This window comes from Sparus aurata, chromosome 3 (assembly GCF_900880675.1).
Source record: "Sparus aurata chromosome 3, fSpaAur1.1, whole genome shotgun sequence".
Taxonomy (NCBI): domain Eukaryota; kingdom Metazoa; phylum Chordata; class Actinopteri; order Spariformes; family Sparidae; genus Sparus; species Sparus aurata.
This window is the reverse complement of record NC_044189.1, coordinates 25036069-25056303: the sequence shown is the minus strand read 5'-3', so window position 1 is coordinate 25056303 and position 20235 is coordinate 25036069. Positions and strand designations below refer to the sequence as shown.

General features: G+C 44.2%; 1 protein-coding gene across 1 annotated transcript; it reads right to left on the bottom strand.

The window, feature by feature from the left end:
• Window positions 1-4688: 4688 nt before the first annotated feature.
• irx1b (iroquois homeobox 1b) lies at window positions 4689-8772 on the bottom strand. Its single transcript, XM_030411294.1, has 5 exons — window positions 8247-8772; window positions 7159-7401; window positions 5966-6776; window positions 5695-5755; window positions 4689-5100 (listed from the first exon to the last, which is right to left on the bottom strand). Exons 1-5 carry the CDS (start codon window positions 8481-8483, stop codon window positions 5052-5054), a joined length of 1401 nt encoding a protein of 466 aa, XP_030267154.1. The 5' UTR covers window positions 8484-8772; the 3' UTR covers window positions 4689-5051.
• Between the last annotated feature and the right edge of the window lie 11463 nt (window positions 8773-20235).

Below are 20235 nucleotides of genomic sequence, written 5' to 3'. Positions count from 1 at the left end.
AGCGGCGAACAATGGCGGATTTGGGCTTGATTGGATCACTGATGAGCTGATGACTGTCAAAAGAGCACGTCGTCTTTACATAAGCCTGATTATCTCTGTGTGGCGGAGGAGCGCGGAGGAGTAGGAGGGGTAGCCACAGGCAGGGAGCTCACCCCCATGCGGAGTACCTCGAAAAGGGGATAGATGTGCACACGAGGGCCGGGCTACGGGGCCCGGGTCTCTCTCATCCACTGGGGGCCTTTAACAAATCCATTCAGGCGACCGGGGGCCCTCATACATGTGGTCATAATCGCAGGAGGATGGTTGAGGGTGGGAGTGTGAGGGGGATGACACATGGAGGCTATCATTGTTCAATCCCCCGTCCATCCCATCAAGACTGACAGAGCAGCAGAGAGAGAAAGAACGAGGGAAGGATATAGAGAGAGAGAGCGAGGTGCTGACAGAATAGAGCAGTGGGACAGGCAAATCAAAGACAAATCCCTTCCATAATCTACCTCTTTAACAGGGATTAGAGCTCACCAAAGGGCCTATATAAGAATACCAAAGCACCAATGAAGACCCTATTCACACTGAGAGTTTGAGGGGCTGATACGACCCTAAAAAAAAACTCCACACACTGAGAGCGTTATTCCGAGGCATTAGCGGTGGTTGTTTTCCTCACTTACGGCTCTTCACACCGTGCACCAGTTCTATTTTTGAAAAGTTTCGGGGCAGCTTGGGTGACAAACAACCGACATGAAGCGCAAACTTGAAACTCTGAAGAAGTTTCCGGCAGCACCCGCCAGAAAAAGCACTAATCATATTTTGGATCTGCTCACTCTTTCCACTCCTTTCATAACAGAAACATGTTTTTGGGCACGCTGTGTAAGTGATTAAACGCCTTTTGATGTCATTGTCAGCCCCATCATGCTAAGCTCGCTGATATCCAACTTTGAAAGAATAGCATATTGTTTGGGTACTTGGAAGAACAGTGGCGTGATCTGGCTCGGATGAAGTGTAGAAGAAGTGAAGTGTGTATATGAGAAAGAGTGGCTGATATCCTCCTCAGCGGTGCTGATGGCAGTCTGTCAGAGTTGGCAGAGGAAGTGAAAATGGCCTCAAGTGTCTGGCTTCCCTCCATGCTGTTCTCACATCAATGACAGCTCTCACTGCATCATCTCTCTCCCTCCCTCTCATTTGCTCTCTTTAGTTTGCTCTTTCTGTCTCTTGTTTTCCGACTGTATGTGAAAGGACGGATGGCTGATGGATTTATGAATTAAGAAATGTACTTTGCGAGTCAGGAGGAAAGTCTGCAGAGCCCGAAAACACTGCAGAAGTCATCCCAAAACCTCATCCACACGCGTCTTGTTTAAACTAGCATTTTATGTTACACGCTACTTTGTTTTCTCACTGTGAGTTCGATGAGGAGATACCAGTTTAATGTCTGCATGCTAAATATGGAGCTGCAGCAAGCAGCCAGTTAGCATACCTTAGCATAAAACATTAGAAATCTAAATCTAAAACTAGCCTTGTTGAATCAAATGTCGAAAATGTACATTTTAAAATTTAAAATAGTGTGTTTCCCAAGAACACACTCTTTGAAGGAGATCTGTTATGAGTTCATTTTTTTTTTTTCCTATTCTGTCCGTGGGTTATTCAGGTTCTTGTGCATGCAAAGAATCTTGAAAGTTAACAGCCAAGGTCGACACCTACAGAAGCTCCTCTCTCCCACAGAAAACACTGCTCCTGAAATGCCTCGTCAGTAATCCCGCCTTTAATTCCGCGACTTTGTGACATCACACTACTTCACCGTTCGCGTAGTTGCATAATTTATGCATATTGGCTAGTTTGGCATGTAAGAATTGATTCAACAAAACTGCTCTGTTTGTTGTTGGTGATGCTGGCTCGGGCTTGTGTAAGCAGACCAATCAGAGCAGACTGGATGTTCAGGAGGAGGGGCCTTAACAAGACGGGTGCTAAAGCAAGGGGTTTCAGACGTGGGGGCAATACACATTGGATAGTATGCGAAAGTAATGTGTTTTTTGAGCATTTAAGTATGTAAATGTATTCTAGCAGTAACCCAAAATAAAATTATGAGCCTGAAAAATAACATAACATGTCTCCTTTAAGGTTGTTTAAATGCGTCCATTATCTCCGACAGAAATATGTTTTCAGTAATATATCTTGCATTAGTTAAATTTTACAACCTCTGATTTCCAAGTAGCATTTAAGTCAATTTACAGCTTTAGGTTTAGAGTACAGAAAAAAAATTTTTTTGTAAAGTTTATTTTTCCCTTGTGCTATGAATGTTGCCTTAAAGGCGGTAGTGATAGTGAATGTGTACTTTTTGGTCCACCATGAAGCACTACTTAATATTGAACTGGGTGTATAATAAAACCATCACAGGCCCGATTTGGCACTGCAGTATATTTGGGGGATTTGAGTCAAATTGTGTGGGTAGAGTTAATCATCACTTAATTTGCCACATAATCGATGCTGTCCTGTAAAAAAAAAAAAAAAAAAAAGTATCTGAAAATTGTAAATTGTACCAAAAAGACAACCAGAACTCAGCCGGTCTGTTCACACTGCTGCCATTTGGTGACAGACAGAGAGGTATCTGCTGCCACACCACCAGACTACAGCTCCACTCCTCCTGCTGTGAGACTCCTCAATTCATCCTCGGCACTCCACTGAATAAAAAGGTGTTTGTTATTCTTTTTTATTCGGTTATGTATTATAACCAAACCAAACTCAGTTTTGTTTCACACCCCGAGTGTAAAATTACAAATAAATTAAGCTGTACCTTTGGAACAGGCCTGTTTTTAGCTTGTTGACTATGATATTTCCCAATAATCCACAGGGTTTTAAAAAGCTTTGTATTCTCTATTTTAAGATGTGGGAACATTTTTCCTGTCATATAAAGCCAGGCAAAAAAAAGAAAAAATCAAAATCACCAAATTTAAAGATATGGTTTTCCCTCAACAGCAACTGCATCCAAATTAGCTGCGTAACGTTAGTGTGTGTGGTGTTTGTCAGCTGTAGTGACAAAGTATGAATTAATGCATTTCTTAAAATGTACCAACAAGTGGGAGGACTTTAAGAGATAGAGTTTTGTGTAACATACCCGACATTGTACCCGATACAGACACAGTGACAGTTGCACTCCATTAAGCACAGCTCTGCTTTACTGTCTGTGAGAGTAAGGTGGCAGCATTGAGTTAATCTCCAGGTCCCTGAACCTGTTTGTTCTGATAGTGTCAGCGTGCATCGTACCTGCTTTAAATCTGTGCACTTCATTGTACACAGTCAAAAAAAAAATGACATTATAGTGCTTTATGTAGGCAAATAACAATAAAGTGAATTAAAAGTGGCTCTTCATTTCAGTTGCCAACTGTTGATATTAAGCTATTAAACGACAGAAAGTAGATATTCGACACATTGACACATTTGTTGGGCCACTGCAGAATGTGTAACCCGACCGAACCTGTGCCGGGTTTGACTTCATTCTTACCATTTCAATGGTCTTATCCAAACATCTTTATAGACTGTAGCAGTACCTGACCGCCTCAGTCAACAGACATTTTACTAAAAGGCCAGAACCACACGACTATCAGCGTTTGACAATCAGAACTGAAGCCTTAACCTAACACAGTTGCTTTATATACACCACCCCAGCAAAGTCTGCACGGAAACTTTAAGTTCACATTAAATCGAAATTGTGTCTGTACGTGAACCTGAGGCTGTCCGGCCCCTTTAGAGAGGCCAGAGGACACAAATTCATAATGCAAGCACGACCCGCTGCTAATCCAAGCACGTATATAGGAGCACAGCTTTGACAAACCCTCACTATTAACAGCCATGAGACCCCCCACCATCCCCTCTCTCTCTGTACCCCGTCTCTGGGCCTGTGAACGTCAAGGATGGCTCAGAGTGACACACACACACACACACACACACACACACACACACTCCCCTCCCATCCACCTCCCCCTGAGCTGCTGCCCCCATACTGGCTGCTGGCCTTTCCTGCCGTCTGATCCATATTTCAGAGGCGGCAGTGGTGGCACTGAGGGGGTATAATCCAACATTAAAGCAAGGAGGCCCGGGCTGAAAGCACAGGCGCAGGTTCATAAGGTCCTGGAAATCTTCAATTTCAATTTCCGCAGCGTTTGCAGTGGCTTCCAAGGCGCTGGCAGAAGTCTCGGAGTTTTGGTGAGAGTGCAGATTTCAATAAGGGCGAGACTTTTCTTTGCTAAAAAGGGCTGACCAGCGTGGTTTAGCTGGCATGGAGAGTGTGAGACAAACAGGCACAGTGGCAAAGGGGTCAATTAAAAGGTGGGGACACTGGGATCATAATTAAACAAGTGGAAATAAGATTTTGTATCTGTAGGCCTACTGTATGTATGTTCAGACAGGATGAATACATGATTTTCTTTTAAAATACCTGATCCAGTCTGAGACTTCACACTCGAGAGGAGGACAAATAAAACTGAATTTCTAATGAAACTGTTCTGTCAGATAAAATGATACACTCTGAATTAAATTAGAAAAATCGATGCAAAAAAAAGGAAATATACACTTTATAAAAATACAAAAGTTGGGCACTGGCTTTAGGAAGTTTACGTCAGCCCCCGTTCCCCCTCTGATTTTCTCCAAATGTCTGACAAAGCTCGAACCAATTCTGCAAGGAAGAAGTCTCCAATAATAAATGACTATAATGACATTTATTTAGTTCCCAAAAAATATATTCTTTAAAGACAAATTCATATCCTGTATTTACAATTTTCAAGGTTCCATTCACAACAGAAATAGGCGAAGAGAAAAAAAACAACAGAGGACATATAAAGAGAGATACGAGCAAATCTGTGACAAAAACAACCATCTCTTTTGCATGTAGAAGCTAAAACAGTAATACTATGACGGGTCAGCCCCGTCCAAAAATATCCTCCATTAAACTGTTCTCCATTAAATAAAATTATTCCTTTCTTTTTTCATTCTTTCGTTGTTGTTGTTTTTTGTTGTTTTTTTGTTTGTTTGTTTGTTTTTTTCTGATTTCTTTTTGCTTTGTCTTCTCAGGATTTTGTTGTCAGAACTCGCTGTGGTGCTGTTCCATGGTGAGGTCTGTGAGAAAAACAAAAGGAAGGTCAAAGGTGAAGTAAGTGCAAAAGTAAGATGCATGTCCTCAAAGACTGGGGGGAGGGGAAATATGTGTGCATACTGTATCATCAGGTCTGTGTTATAAACAAAGAAATAAAAAAAAATCAGGTCTGCGAATCCTTAAATTATTTACCAGATCATCTAAAACAATGTGAAACTCTATTTATGCAAATTAAAAGCCACTATAGGTAAATTGTTTTATGTCTTTTCACCCTCCACTACATTCCTGATGTTGCTATCAGCGTTTCCTTTGACAAACATTAGCTGCATTCACCGAGGGGGCGTGAAGAAACGGCGGCAGATTATTTAAATGACACAGGTGGCGATAACTCAGCGTAGTTGGGGGGCCCCCGCAGGATATATTAGAGCTCTGCCTGACGAGGCGTTAAAGTGGAGACTCAATCATATGATTTATGTGCCGAGGTTCTGCCTTCCTGCCCAGTCAGGTGGAGCAGTGTTTACCTCTGCTTTAAGGTTCATTTAGCGGGAAGACGGGTGGAGAGAAATTGAGGTTGATAATGTCAGAATGGCGAATTGATTTGGAATGCATGAGGTTACCTGTCAGTGATCAGCTGGAACGGGGACTTCAGGGAATCGGGCCTGTGGTCGCTCTCTTCGTCTGTAAATAAAAGGGGGGGGGGGGGGGGGAAATAAAGCCAAATAAATAAAAATGTGTTGGTTTTAATTATCTATAAAATGTAACGCATAAATTCTGCTCGTATTATCCGGGGGTAATTAAATTTTTTGGATATTTTATTGCGTCACAGGCGCCTCACACCGAGGCCTGCTCAGTTAACGAATTAATTAAAAGGAGTCTTGTAGTCCGTACCATCTCTTTTCGGACTGAGGCTTCCCGACGACTCCACATCACTGTCATCCTCTGTGCCCGAAGTTCCAGGGCCCGCGGCCATGGGCCGCGCGTCGTGACGCGCAACCGGTACTGCGCCATGGAGAGGCAGGTGTCCGGCCGGCGCCCCTCCGAGGAGCGATCTCATGTTCAAAATAGAGTTGGCATTCAGAAAAGCCGCGTTGGCCCAGTTGTGCAGTTTGCCAATCTGGCATGTATATATCCCATGACCCGGGAGTAAGGCCGGGTGGCCGGCGGAGGCCAAAGCCGGGTGGTGCGCATAGGCCGCGGGAGAAGGTTTGTGCGTGCTGTCCGGGGCCGTGGCGGTCTCAGCCAGGGACCAGATTTTGGGTTTGCTCTGCTGCGGTCTCTGGCACTCCTGTCTGCTGGGAGAATGATCCACTGCGAGTTTGACAACAGGCGATCTATTCTGAGAAATAGCCGCCTCCACTCCTCTCAGGCCCTCCACTGAAAGCGTCCTGCTGCTGTCCGAGCTGCGAGGCTCCGAGGCCTGCTCTCTGGCGGCCACGTCCGCCTCTCCTCCCTCTCCCTTCGCGGAGAGCTGCTGCTCCCCTGCTCGCTGCTGCTGCCGCTGCTCCTCGGGCCTCTCGATATCGACAGTTTCCAAATCAATTTCCTCCTCTTCGTCTTCGTCATCGCTGCCGTTCTTGCCGTGCTCGTCCTCGTTGTCGCTGCTGAAGATGCGGCCGTCCCGGTCCTCGGCGCTGCGGCCCCAGGTTACCTTGTTCTCCTTCTTCAGGCGTCTGCGGGCGTTCGCGAACCACGTCGACACCTGGAGAACGAAACACACATTTTTACGCATTAGAAATCAGAATTAAATATTGTTCGTTTCGCAATAGGTGACTGCTAAGTGGAAATTAAAAATGCAAAAACCTTCATTATTCTCCGCTATAATTCCTCGTTATCTTTAAACGAGCTCCGAGATTAAACATATCTTGAGGCTTTTCTCTCTCGGGGTGGAGTGTGACTTTATTTAAGTATCAGTCACACAAGTGGGGGATGGATTATCATATTAAGTAATGTAACAAGTAGATTAATGAACGGTTGATCTCAGAGGAGGTGATAAGTCTGACAGAACTTTTAAAAAAACAATCAGACGATCAATTATAATTCCTCTGTACGGAGCCTGGAGCCGCTGGGGCCACACTACCCACCTGTGTGAGTGTCATCCGGGTGATGATAGCGAGCATGATCTTCTCTCCTTTAGTGGGGTAAGGGTTCTTCTGGTGTTCCTGCAGCCAGGCCTTCAGGGTGCTGGTGGTCTCCCGGGTGGCCGTCTTGGCCCTCGACGGGTCCCCGTACGGATACTGGCCGTACGGGTAGAAGCCTTGGGCGGCGTGGACAGGTAGAGAGGCCGGGTGGGAGCCCGGGCTGTCTTTCAGCTCATACTGCGAGCCCTGAAGAGAGAGAGACAGAGGTGGCAACTTGTTGAGCAAGGAGGATTTCCTCTTCAAGTTCAGAGAAAAAACAACATCTGGATTGTTACCGGTGCAGCAAAAAAGTTTCAAACTTCTCAGTTCGGCTGTTTATTTGATACCAAATAGGCGATTAATTAGGAAATCAGGAATTAGCCACATCCCAAATCAGGAAACAGCCCGTAACGAACATGCTAATTTAATGGTCGTCTTTTTGAATATTAAGATATTTAAATATTTCAGTTTTTGTTTCGATTAAACAATCGACCGGATCGGGAAAATTAAATCAATTTCCACAGGGTTCCTTAAACAATTTGACATCACAGTAGGCTATTAATTAGGCCTGCTTACATTATTAACTATTAACGGTGTTTTAATCATTAATAATTTTTATTTTTTTCCCTAAACCAAATATGCTAGTCTTAGGATTATATCTAAAATGTCTGTGATTTTACACACACACACGCACACACACACACACACACACACACACAATCTGTGCAAAGTTTAATTTTAACATTAAAGATAACGCATGTGTCGCCTGTTTGCGAGTCATTATTTGCCACACAGAACGCATTTTCAAATAAATTAATCATTTAAAAATACAAACTTAAGTATTATTATTATTTCGAATCATTGTCAAGCCAAAAATATAGCTACCAGAAAAACAATGATCGGTCTCTTTTTATATGAATCACTTCACGCTGATGGATGATTGCGCGTCAGTTTGCGTTAAACAAGCGCGCACTCGGTCCGACAGGAATCAATGAGTGTTATCAGTAACACCTGAGCCGATCAGTCTTTAGTGAACAAGTATCAACTCTCACCATCTGGGATATGAGGGCGAGGTCTGTGGCTCCGCTGTACGGCAGAAAGGCACTGTAGTTGTGAGCCGCCCATGGGCTCCCGTACATCCCCAGCATGGAGCCGACAGCCGCGGCGGTGGCCGACGAGCTCACGCCGCCCTCGGTGCCTCCTTCCCGGGCAGAGGCCGGGCGTTCGCCCCCATACACCTCATGGGAGGCACTGAGGAACTGGGGGTACCCCAGCTGAGGGAAAGCCATGTCCGGAGAGCGCGTACAGTAAATCTCTCTCAAAGTCAGAGACACACAGCAGCAAGAGGAGGCAGGAGAAAAAAAAAAAAAAAAAGAGAAAGTAGGAATCCAAAGAGAGAAGAAGAAAAGGATGATGAAGGGGGTGTCTAAATCACCAGAGTCCCCCTCTTAAGAAACTGTCAAGCTTCTCCACTTCCACCGACCCGGAGTTGTATCACAGCCGCAGTTTGGCACCTCGAGTGCGGAGTGATGCGTGCGTCTGGCCGCAGGAGCTTCTGGATGTGGAGCTGACTGACTGATTGGCAGCCTACTTAAGCACCAAGCTCCTCCTATGCCCGGGGCAGGCGATTAGTGCATTGGTTAGCCCAGGTCGTGTGTGTGTGTGTGTGTGTGTGTGTGTGTGTGTGTGTGTGTGCGTGTGTTTGTGTGTGTGTTGGTGTGTGTGATCTAATTTCTGCAGTCTTCAGTGTGTGTAGAAAAGGAAACCTGTGAAGTGTGTGCAAGTGTGCTCGTGTCGGTGTGACTTTATTTAACAAATGCACCACCTCACTGTGCCCCTGTATATCCGCGTGTTTTATACACTTTAATTAAAAGATAAACGAATAATAATAATAATAATAATAACAATACTACTACAAATAATAATAACAATAATATTATTAATAATAATAATAATAATAATAATAATAGTAATAATAATAATTAGAATAATAATGAGAATAATAATAATAATGAGAATAATAATATGATAATAATAATAATGATAATAATTAAATCAACATTTGCAATCTATCATTTAAGGTGTCATTTCTCCTCCATGCCTCGACAGTGGATCCGCAGGGTATGCCGGGACATTCTGGCCAGCAGATGGGCCGGGAGGCATCGATATGCTCGGCCACATCCGAGAGGAATGTCGGCGATTATCGACGGAAGTCAGTGGAGCATATTTTCAGAGCGGATAGATAAAGAAGGGGCTGGGGGTAATGACAGAGATGGACGGGGGATAAGAGATAGCAGAGATATGGGGCACGCAGGAGCTGTGGGCTGGGAAATGACAGATGTTTGCAGGAGAAGAATGGACTACTGTACTCTGCCCGGTCGCAGGTAGAAAGAGAGCCAGTGGCTGCTGCAGAGGATGCACAGAGAGCAGTGTGAGATATGGGATGCAAGGAAATCTCACACACACACACACAAATGAATGTGGCAAAGCTTAAAAATGGCATGAATAGTGATTGATGTTTCCTCATCGACAGCAGCTCTGTTTCAATCTCCTCCTTTGAACACACACAGACACACACACACACACACGCACACACGCACTCGGTCACGCACACACATGCACATTCGGGCAGTGCTAATGAGGTTGAGCACCCAGCGCCCTGCTCAGCGGCCCTGTGGCCCTCCTGGGTTCCCTCAGAGGTTAGCTGTGTAATTACTCCCCATAAATACAGATTCATCATTTCACACTGGAGCCCCTGATGAGCTTGGCTGAGCTGAGAGAGAGAGAGAGAGAGAGGGAGAGAGGAAGAGAGGAGAGAGGAGAGGAGAGGAGAGGAGGGGAAGGGGTGGTGGTGGTGTAGGGAGGGAGGGGAGGGGAGGGGAGGGGAGGGAGGATCTAATGATTTAATTACAGTGCTTAAAGCCCACTCTGGCTAAGTGATGGTCCTCTCTGTCTCTTTCTCCCTTCTCTTCCCTCCTCAGCGCTGGCACCTAAAGGGCTTTACTCATGAATCTCAAAGCTGTTTTCCTAAACACATATTATGACGAGCACCGCCGCCGCCGCTGCCACCACCGCTGCTGCTGCTGCTGCCGCTTCTTCTCCTCCTCCTGCTCTGTGTGTGTGTGTGTGTGTGTGTGAGAGAGAGAGAGAAACAGAGAGAAAGAGAGAGAGAGGGAGAGAGGATGCTTAATCTCCATGGCATTTTAAATGGCATTCATGGAGAGCGACTCTATCCTCATTGCCAAGGTAAATGGAGCCAGGGGACTCTCCATTTCAGCTCGATAAAAGAGCAATGTTAAAGACCCTCACCATTCCTCCCTCTCTCTCCCCTCTCTCTCCCCTCTCTCTCTCCATCCCTCTCTCTCTCTCTCCCCTCCCTCTGTCTCGTTTCTCACTTAAAATTAATGTTTTTCTCATGACAGGGGAGGGAAACGAGACATATCCACCATCTAATAGGATAATATAGCCCCATTCACCGCCGCCACCCCTCCCTCCCCTCTCCCTCTCTCTCTGCCTCTCTCACTGCCTTTGTAGCTGCCTGATTTCCATAGTGTCTCTGTGGAGAGGCAGTTAATGAATTCCTCTGAGCTGGAGAAAGGGGGAGAATGGTTTGGCGGTTTAGAGAGAGAAAGAGGCAGGGATAGGGGGAGGAAGGCTTTGAGCTATGCCATTCAACTTCACAGCCTCGGCCTGCTTGTGCATTCACCGTGAGTGTGTGTGTGTGCTGTGCGTGCGTGTGTGTGTGTCTTTTAACATGAACCTGCTAAGACTACCAAATATTTAGACTGGCCTCAGACCTCTTTTTATGGCGACGGTGGATTGAGGGATCTCAGGAGGCAGCTTGACTCTATTTGAATCCCATTCCCCGCTATTAGCTGGGCCCAGACAAAGGAATAACTTACCGCAGGAAACATTCGAATAAAGTCCCACAATCCACTTGCACTGGCCATTTCCTCCAGGGTAATTTGCACTGATGTAAATGAAGGCGGCCCGAAAAACATCATAAAGCTCATTTCTTTTTGTTTGCTAACACTTCAACAAAGGAGGGACGGCAGCAGTAATGCAAGAATGATTAAATAATTGGCTTATTTGGCATTCACAGATACCACTGGCGAGATCCAAGTTCTTCTGCGTGTGACGCCTTGAATGTTCAACAGTAATGGAGTGTTTAAGTAGAGGCTGGAGGTGAGAGGAGGCGGCTACCCTCAAAGGAAATAGGAGTTATGTGACTCTTCCTGGTGACTCCAAAGTTTTTGTGCCCAAATCGCTCCGTATAGACCACGGAGGTAACTGCATGCTCCATACAGCGCTGTCAAAAATCCCTACGATGTGTACACGGCACGGGCAATGTTTTCTGCAAACAATCCCAAACTCGATATCATGGCAGTTTGTGAAATAGTAATGAAATTTACTAAAAAGGATCAGTGTGGATGTCTGGGCTGGATGTCACGACTGTGTTAGCTAAAGGTAAAAACAGAAAATGTCCATGTTCACAAATCCAAAATGTTACATTTATGACATATAACCAAAGCTACAATCTCTCTCTAAGAAACAAATCTGCTTAAATGTTAAATATCGTGACTGGTTCAAAAACTGAAAAACTCTTTCCCTAAACTCAAACTAGCATCGGAGCACTAGCATTTTTGCCTTAATGAATCACCATGTAGTAAAAGTTACAGAATAATGTTTACAGGATAATGACCCTGTCATCTTTTAGATTTCTTTCCCTATAAACCACGCTTCCGCCATGCAATTTTGTCTGCGACCAGGCACGGAATCTCTGAGGAAAAAGAAGCTTGACTGTTGATCCAGTCTGGCTGGCAGCCTGGCACCATTTCTATCTGCTTTCACATGAGACTAAACTTAGCGCACTGCCTGTTCAAAACATACTGTTCAGCACAGATTATGTGATAACGTGAGGGGTTTGCAGATCCAGTCGTAAGACTCCTGAACTGCTCACAGACTCGTCGGGCCCGCCCTGATGACATCAAACATGTTTGATATTCAAGATTTTAAATGTGGATGATCACACCAGTAATTTGCTGAACTTCATTGTTGTTTTTTGTCACTGCAACGCGTCACAACAGCAAGTTGTTGCTTCCCCGTGAGATCACGTGTTAGCCAAGCTTCAGTCTGCACAGCCATGAAGCCAGAGAGATGCAGCGACGCTTCTGCTGCACGGAGCGACGTTTGCCAACTCTGCCAAGTGTGAAGTAGATCAGCTGAGCGGTTCTTGAGATGTGCGAATTACATAGACAGATAGAGATTCCTTGCTTTATTGTTAGATGAATCAATTGACTTATGTTTTTTCCAGAGTTGTTGTTAATTGCTACTCTGAGGAAAACGGAAATGATCCAGTTGACTTTGCCAACTTAAAGGAGAACTTCGGTCGATTTAAACATGCAGCTTCATTGCTCAAGCTACCCTTGACTTGCCAGTACCGAAGACACGAACAAATTTGGTCCAACCATTACAGAGCTCCGTGAACGGAGACTTAGCATTGAACGCTAACAGCATGGGGTCAGAACTTTACACTGTGTTTTAAGCGTCTTAACATGCTCCACATCTCACACCAAAAGTTATGCAACATCAGCAGACACCTTAGCACACAGCACTGTAGCGTGTATGACTCAAAATGAATAAAAAAGTAGTTAAAACAGTGTGTTTGTGCAAGGAGCTACTTACCTGTTTGTTGACATCCGTGTCTTCCGGTAGCTAGACCAAACTAGTCGATCCGTCGAGCGTGCACTTACTCCCTCACTGGCGGAGACGGAAATGTAATCCAGCATTTTCAAGTTTATGTTCATATCCATGTTACAGCCTGTCATGAGCCATGAGCCTTACAATAGCCTGTTAAGCCTGTTAAGTGCACACTCGATGGATATGCTAGTTTGGTCTAGCTACCGGAACACACGGATGTCAACAAACAGGTAAGTAGCTCCTTGCACAAACACACTATTTTAACTACTTTTTTATTCATTTTGAGTCATACACGCTACAGTGCTGTGTGCTAAGGTGTCTGCTGATGTTGCATAACTTTTGGTGTGAGATGTGGAGCATGTTAAGACGCTTAAAACACAGTGTAAAGTTCTGACCCCATGCTGTTAGCGTTCAATGCTAAGTCTTCGTTCACGGAGCTCTGTAATGGTTGGACCAGATTTGTTCGCGTCTTCGGTACTGGCAAGTCAAGGGTAGCTTGAGCAATGAAGCTGCATGTTTAAATCGACCGAAGTTCTCCTTTAATGCCACCTGGATGTGAACCATGGATCCTGGTGTGACTGATGTATCTTAGACTTTGTACACCTACCATCCACTTCAACCTTTTCTTTTTCTCCGCCACCGTAAATCATAAATGTAGTGTAACTTTTTGTGTTATAGATCTGAAAAATTAAAGCTGTGCTATTAGTGGTGTCCAAAATGTCAGTACATGGCTCTGGAACAGTGTGTGGGCTGTGCTAATCAAACATTTCCATACTACGACTATCGTGGCCAACAGTATAACAGTAAATGGTGTAAGTGTGGTTTCAACCAAACCTGCTGAAAAACTACTAAAGAGCTTTTTTTTTTTAAAGAAAAAAGAAGTCTCACAGGGACAGGAACACTGTCCCATCTTCAACAACAGTAGTTATGGTAATGATATGTTGGTGGCATCAGGGAACTTCAGCACAGTATACTGTATACTCAACCAGCTCAGAAGTCTGATTTACACAGAGAACAGTGAGGGAGTGAACAACAGCTTTTTATATGTTGTGTCTCTTATAGCTTTTTTGCTAACGTTATCCGTAGAATTACAGGGAATCTATGTAGCAATGTATTCATCACTTTTTTTAATCAGCCACAAGTGAGCAGATTGTAAAGTGGCGTTAAAAATGGGACCTTCCCCATCTCTCTCATAAAGCCGGTACCAGCCTGAGGAGGATTTGGTTATTATTTTTTTTAGTGGTGCTGGACTTTTTCTTTGTGAGGGACTCAGAGCAACAGTAGCTAACATTTTTAATAAAGTGACTCCACTCACTTAAACTAATGACCGGCTTCCGGCACGAGAAGCTCCAAAGAGACCCTTTAATGAATCACACGTATTAGAACAGTTGGAGGATGTGTGTTAAAAATACCACAGCTTCAATCCGACTACCCTCTGAAACGCCGCCACATGCAGTCACCTGGAACAATGTTAATGTTGACGGTCAGTTAATACCTTCTTTACACCTCTACACATTTTCTGGGTATATATAGGTGTTGGAAAACGTGTTTAAAGGCACATTTTACAGAGTCTGTGCAATGAAAGTAATGTAACAAGTAATTCCTTTTGTTGTTAAATAATCAGTAAATGAACAATTGCTTTTTGATTGCATCTGTAGTAGGGATCGACCGATATGGGTTTTTTAGGGCCGATGACCGATACGGACTGCCGATTTTCTTGAGCCGATATTTGGAGCCGAAACTACTTTTGCTCCCTCAAGTTACATCATAAAAATTACACAATGATGATAACAAATGTTACGAGTCTCAATTTTGAAAAAAGGAACATTTATTGATATTTAAAAAAGGTGAGGTAGAACAAGAACAAGTAAACAATATTTAACAAATATTAAAAACAGGTGAGGTAGAACAGTGCTCTGTGAAACGCTGCCACACTGGACTGGTTTTCTGCTCTGCCATTTCTTGCAGCGTCTCCAGCAACACGGAGCTGCCTGTGGACGCCTGTCTGTAAATAATGCCGGATTGGCGAACGCAGCAGCGTGCATCGGCCGATACACGTAAAAAACGGGAAAATCGGCCGATAATATCGGCCGGCCGATGTATCGGTCTCTCACTAATCTGTAGCTGCTCTTCAGGCCATTCATGCAAACTCCAAATCTTAATGAATAAAGAACTGCTGAAAATAATGTGAAACAATTCTACATGTTCCTATTCTCATTATCCTAAAACAACTGTTTGTTTTCCTGAAAAACACGAAGCAGAAGACGCCAGGCCGCCCCAACAAAGCCACGACACTGACGCTTAATAAGAGGCGACACGCATTGCGCAAGAAGCACAATTATCCGACTAATTGTCACATTTCTTCTTCCGTCTACTAAATAAACGGTCTTCCGCAGCCTTTGTGATCAGTTTCCAGGATGTCAGAGATTGCGGAGTGAGCAGAGGGAGGGAAGGAAGGACAAGCAGCGGAGATAAAGAGAAAATAAACCTGTCCTCATCCACTTGACAGCAAAGATAAGCAGTGATAGATTCAGCTGTGACCTGATGCTGAAACAGATGGATCACTCTCAACGCATAACAGATAAGCCCCGGCCGCCTGAGGTAATACATTCAGCTAGCCAGAGTTTTATGATCTTTCCCACTGAGCTCTTACTTATTTTATCGCTCTGTAACACTTTTTTAATCACCATGACATTTGACATACAGCGCGGGAGACGTCATTCAGAGTCCTAATGGCTCATATCACCTATTATACGGGCGGCCGTGCCACCTGACAGCCACCCTCCTGGAGATGGACGCTGTTTTGACATTTGAACATTTTGACCCAGAGGGGAAACACTTGACAAAGAGCCTATCATTAGCAATTATCGGGCGTGCCGGTGTTTGTTTGTTAATAGCTCCTTTAGAAGTCCAATGGGACTCATTTACAGTGGATGGAGCTGATAACAAACTCTGACCTCCGGCAGGGGTCAGTCTGAATTGCTCAAAATGGTCGCCCCCGCTTGTGTAACTCCGCCGCCTTGTCATCTTACTTACCGACTGCGGCTTAGAGCTGCCATTAAATACAGTTCCATCATTCCCCGTAGAGAGAGCGATGAAAACAAGCGATGTTCAACAAGATTGCTGACTGGAAAAAAAAGGTGAATTCCCACCTCCTCCTCTTTACAGAAAGACTTAGCGGGGGGCTTTTCTCATGGCCAGGGATCTGATTGTTTTCTAAACGGATTATTAACTCTTTTGTTACAGTAGGGGTCACTTTAATGCTTCTTAGGGCCCATTAGCATTGCTTTAAAGAGCACACACACACACACACGCACACGCATTGGTGCGTTCTAGGATTTGGCGTTTCTTGTCTTTGTTGTTCACAGTGGGAGCGGAATGATACCGTTATAATGCTGTCAAAGACAATACCTCAACTTAAAAGGGGGAGTGTGAGGGAAGGGATGTGTGTGTGTGTGTGTGTGTGTGTGTGTGTGTGTGTGTGTGTGTGGGTGTGTGTGTGTGTGTGTGTGTGCGTGTGTGTGTGTGTGTGTGTGTGTGTGTGCGTGTGTGTGATGAAAAGGTGCCCTTAGGAAGACCAGTAAGCTTAATGCAATAGTGCTGACTTCAATGGATACCTCAAAGAGAAGTGGCATTACACAGTCCTCTCCTCTGAAAATCCCCTACAAGTCCTTGACTGAGAGAAGGATCAGCTCAGTCTTCACTTCAGGACCGACAGACATCTCCGAGCTGGAGGAGTTAGGATCCGATGGAGACGGATATTGTGCAACTATGTTTTTTTCTATATTTGTTTTCTCATGCATAAGTTGGCATCAAATCTTCAGTTTCCCTTGGGAAAATGAAAGATACTCAGCGCAGGTCAAAGCATCATGAGGTCTCAGAGCACTAAGGTGTTTGCTCTTTGGCTCATATTGACCATATGAATGTGATGCTGGTGGTGGGGGGCCCCAGAGACCCTCCGATCCTGGCTGGGTGCCTCCCCCAGCTTTGAGCCCCCGTTCTGGGGGAAGGATAAAGAGGGTATCCCTTACAGGCCTGACCCCCAGCCACCCCCTCCATCAGAGCGAGGGGTCAGAGGTCAGATCAATTGGCTCCCCGTGGCCCACTGTCTGCAACAGGGCTTAATCACCTATTAACTGCCAGTGAGGAGGAGATGTGAGGGGCTGCGAGTCTCTTTCATCCAGCTGAAATTGAAGCTCCTGGATTTTAATATGTCATACTGTGTGTTTCAAAAACAAAATGCCAAATTAAGTCATATGGAAATCTTTCTGTTTGACTCATTACATTATGACTGTATAGTTACAGCCGCATGAGAAAAACTGAACGATATAAGCTGCAATTGCCCTAAACTGCTCTGTGCAGCAGTGGGGTTGTGGATTCAGCGCTCTGGCTTCATGGCTCATCTAACTGAAGCTGGGCTCTCACCAGATCCTTCACATATTATCTCATGGGGAAGTAAACAATACGGAGATTAGCGTGGTGCAACAACTTGCCATAGTAATACGTCGCAGTGACAAGAAAGCAAAAGCAGAAGAGTTCAAACGAGTCTGGATGAGTGGCGAGACGTGGTCAATACAGGTTTTCTGTTTTTCAATGAGAACTGAGATTTAGAATTTCTGTCAACAGCAGTATGCTACGTAACGTTAGCCTCAAGGAGTACAGTGCATACCGTTGCTAGCAACCCCATCAGCTGCTCTTGGATGCTTCTCACAATCGTATTAATGCCTTTATGACCATATTTGATATCAAATAACTGACCAAAAAACATGTGAAGATATCAGGCATCAACCTCCACTAAAGAGTCGACAATGTGACAATTTTTAATCTATTGGAGAGACAAAGATGTGTCACTGTAGTAAGTTCAGGTAAATAAGTTTGAAAAGTAATTTGACAAATGCCATTCACATTTCATGTTAAAAAGTTATTACATTACTACACTAATTAGCCTACCGAACAGTAAAAGTAATTACTCATCTTACTTGTTACTTTTTTTAAGCTCATGGTGCTGACAAGCACCTTTAAACAACTCCAAAACCCACACCAACATGCCACATTTTCTATAATAACATGTTAACCTAAACCTAACCAGAAACCTAATAACCAAGCGTTAGCGTACTCCAGAAGTCTTGTCCTCACAGTGAGGTTGCAGGTTTGGCTTAATTTGTGTAGACTTCAATTGGCTAGCCGGCTTACAATACAACTTTGAAGTTACCATCGCATTTCCCCTCTTTTTATAGAGGCTAGCCATTTCCCCACAGCTTTTTTAAGCCAATGTACCAAACCACATTGTCTTCTAAACTCAGAGAGACCCTCCATCAAACCTCTGGTAAAACACAAAACTAGCCTATCCACATTTTGTTCTTATTAACAGCATACAGCCCTAACTGATTACTAATTACTGAATTTCAAATTGTAATCCCTTATGCTAGCTACTCATTCAATATGTAACATTTATTATATTTTTTGTGTGTAGCTAAGCAATGTACCACAACTATGACAAGAGCAGGTCCCTCAGTCACTTACAAATAAGTTAAACTCCGTCAAATAAATCCTGCTTTATAAATATGTGTATTGGTTATGTTATGTTGTGACAATGCTGTGCTTATGATTTGGTTAGGTTCAGACACAAAAAACACTCAGTTGGGCTTAGGAAAAGATCACGTTTTGGCTTCATATATCTGACTTTGTCACCACAAACACAGCTGAAGATGTCCCGAGGTCTCTTTGAAAGTGTCACGCTTACAATGCTGTAGGCCTTCATCAAAACCATCGAGTGGTTTTCAAACCTACAAACGGTTAAACGCAGTGGCAAACTGAAGTCTCTGGCATGGCATTCTTTTGGTCTGACCCCACAGCCTCCTGAAAAGAGGTCACACTATAAGTGGATCTATCTCTGTAAACTGAATCAATTCAACAATCTCCGGCATTGAAATGGTCCCCTCTGCTCTGAAACTGAATATCAGCTGTGAGCAACTCCATACAAAAAATTATGATTATCTGATCTTAATGACATTTTCAAAATCGTTTCGAAATCCACCCTCAATATCCATATCATTCATATCCTTGTCACTAATATTTGCGCACTCTCTCAATAAACCCAAGGTATAGTAAAGCAAACAGATACATGAACTTGAACTAACTGCGGAGATGTGTTTTTTTGTTACTCTCAGGCTTTGACCACGAGCCATTTGGGTGTGCTTCCTGCTCTTAAGCTCTATCAACTTCCTCGTGAACCGCAGACTCGCTCGAAACATCTCCACCCTAGAACAAGGTTGGTCCGACCCGCAGTAGAAACCTCTCCCCGAGGCTCCCTTTATACTGCTCTGTAAAAGCTGTGCGTTTTACCAAATGTTTCACCAAAGCTCCAAATAAAACTGTGAAAGTACCACATGATGACGAAAACTTCAGTGACCCATGTGGAGTGATAAAGGCAGTATGGCAGCGATATTAGACGGATCTAACGCAGACATGAATGCAAATAAATGGCGATGAAGCAATATCTGCAACATTTCTTATAAATAAATGCTTGTTTGCAAATAATATAATTCAGCTTATACCCAGTTTATGAATCTTTGCATTCGCTAATCTAAACACCTGGTGTCTGCTAGGGCTTTCCTGGACGAAATCCTCTGGCACACAGGAAGTGATGGGCTTTATTTGTTTGCTCGAAATACACAGAAGATGAAGAAGCTGGTAATTAGCATCAGCGCCGCAGCTATAGTGATGGAGACGAGAGCGGTATACATTAAAAAAAACCCACACTTTGTCAAAAGAACATCCAAAAGAAAGATGCCATGACACCGGCCCCAGGGTTTGATTGACAAGTGCTTTTGAGGAACTTTTGTGCAAAAAAAACCATCAACTTTGACCTCCAGCTGAGCGCAAATCACATCAAAATAAATTATGAGAGGAAGGAAGTGTGAAGAAAATAAACACTGATTCCAATTATAGTGGAAATGCGTAAATGAAGCACACGCCTATACTGTGACTCAGTATGGATTGTACACAGTCAAGCCCAACAGAAGGCCAGACTGTCACATATCTGTGCAAAGACTCAATAACAGAGAGTCTGTCTTGCTGCTGTCTGTCAAGCCTTTGAGAAGCAACAGTGGAGGTGGGGAGCGTACATTCCTCACAGCGGCTCCATGCAGCTCGGCCAATTAGCAGCTGAGTGGTTTGTTTAAGTCCAAGTGATGATGAGATGTTGTGCTGGGAGGCAGCCCAGTTCATTAAGCACACTGTTGTCTCGGGTTTACTCAGCTTGCCGGCTTTAACAGCCTCTCAGTGCTTGTTTACCAGCCGCAAATATGACAGACTGTATGTCAATTTGACCGTCTGTTT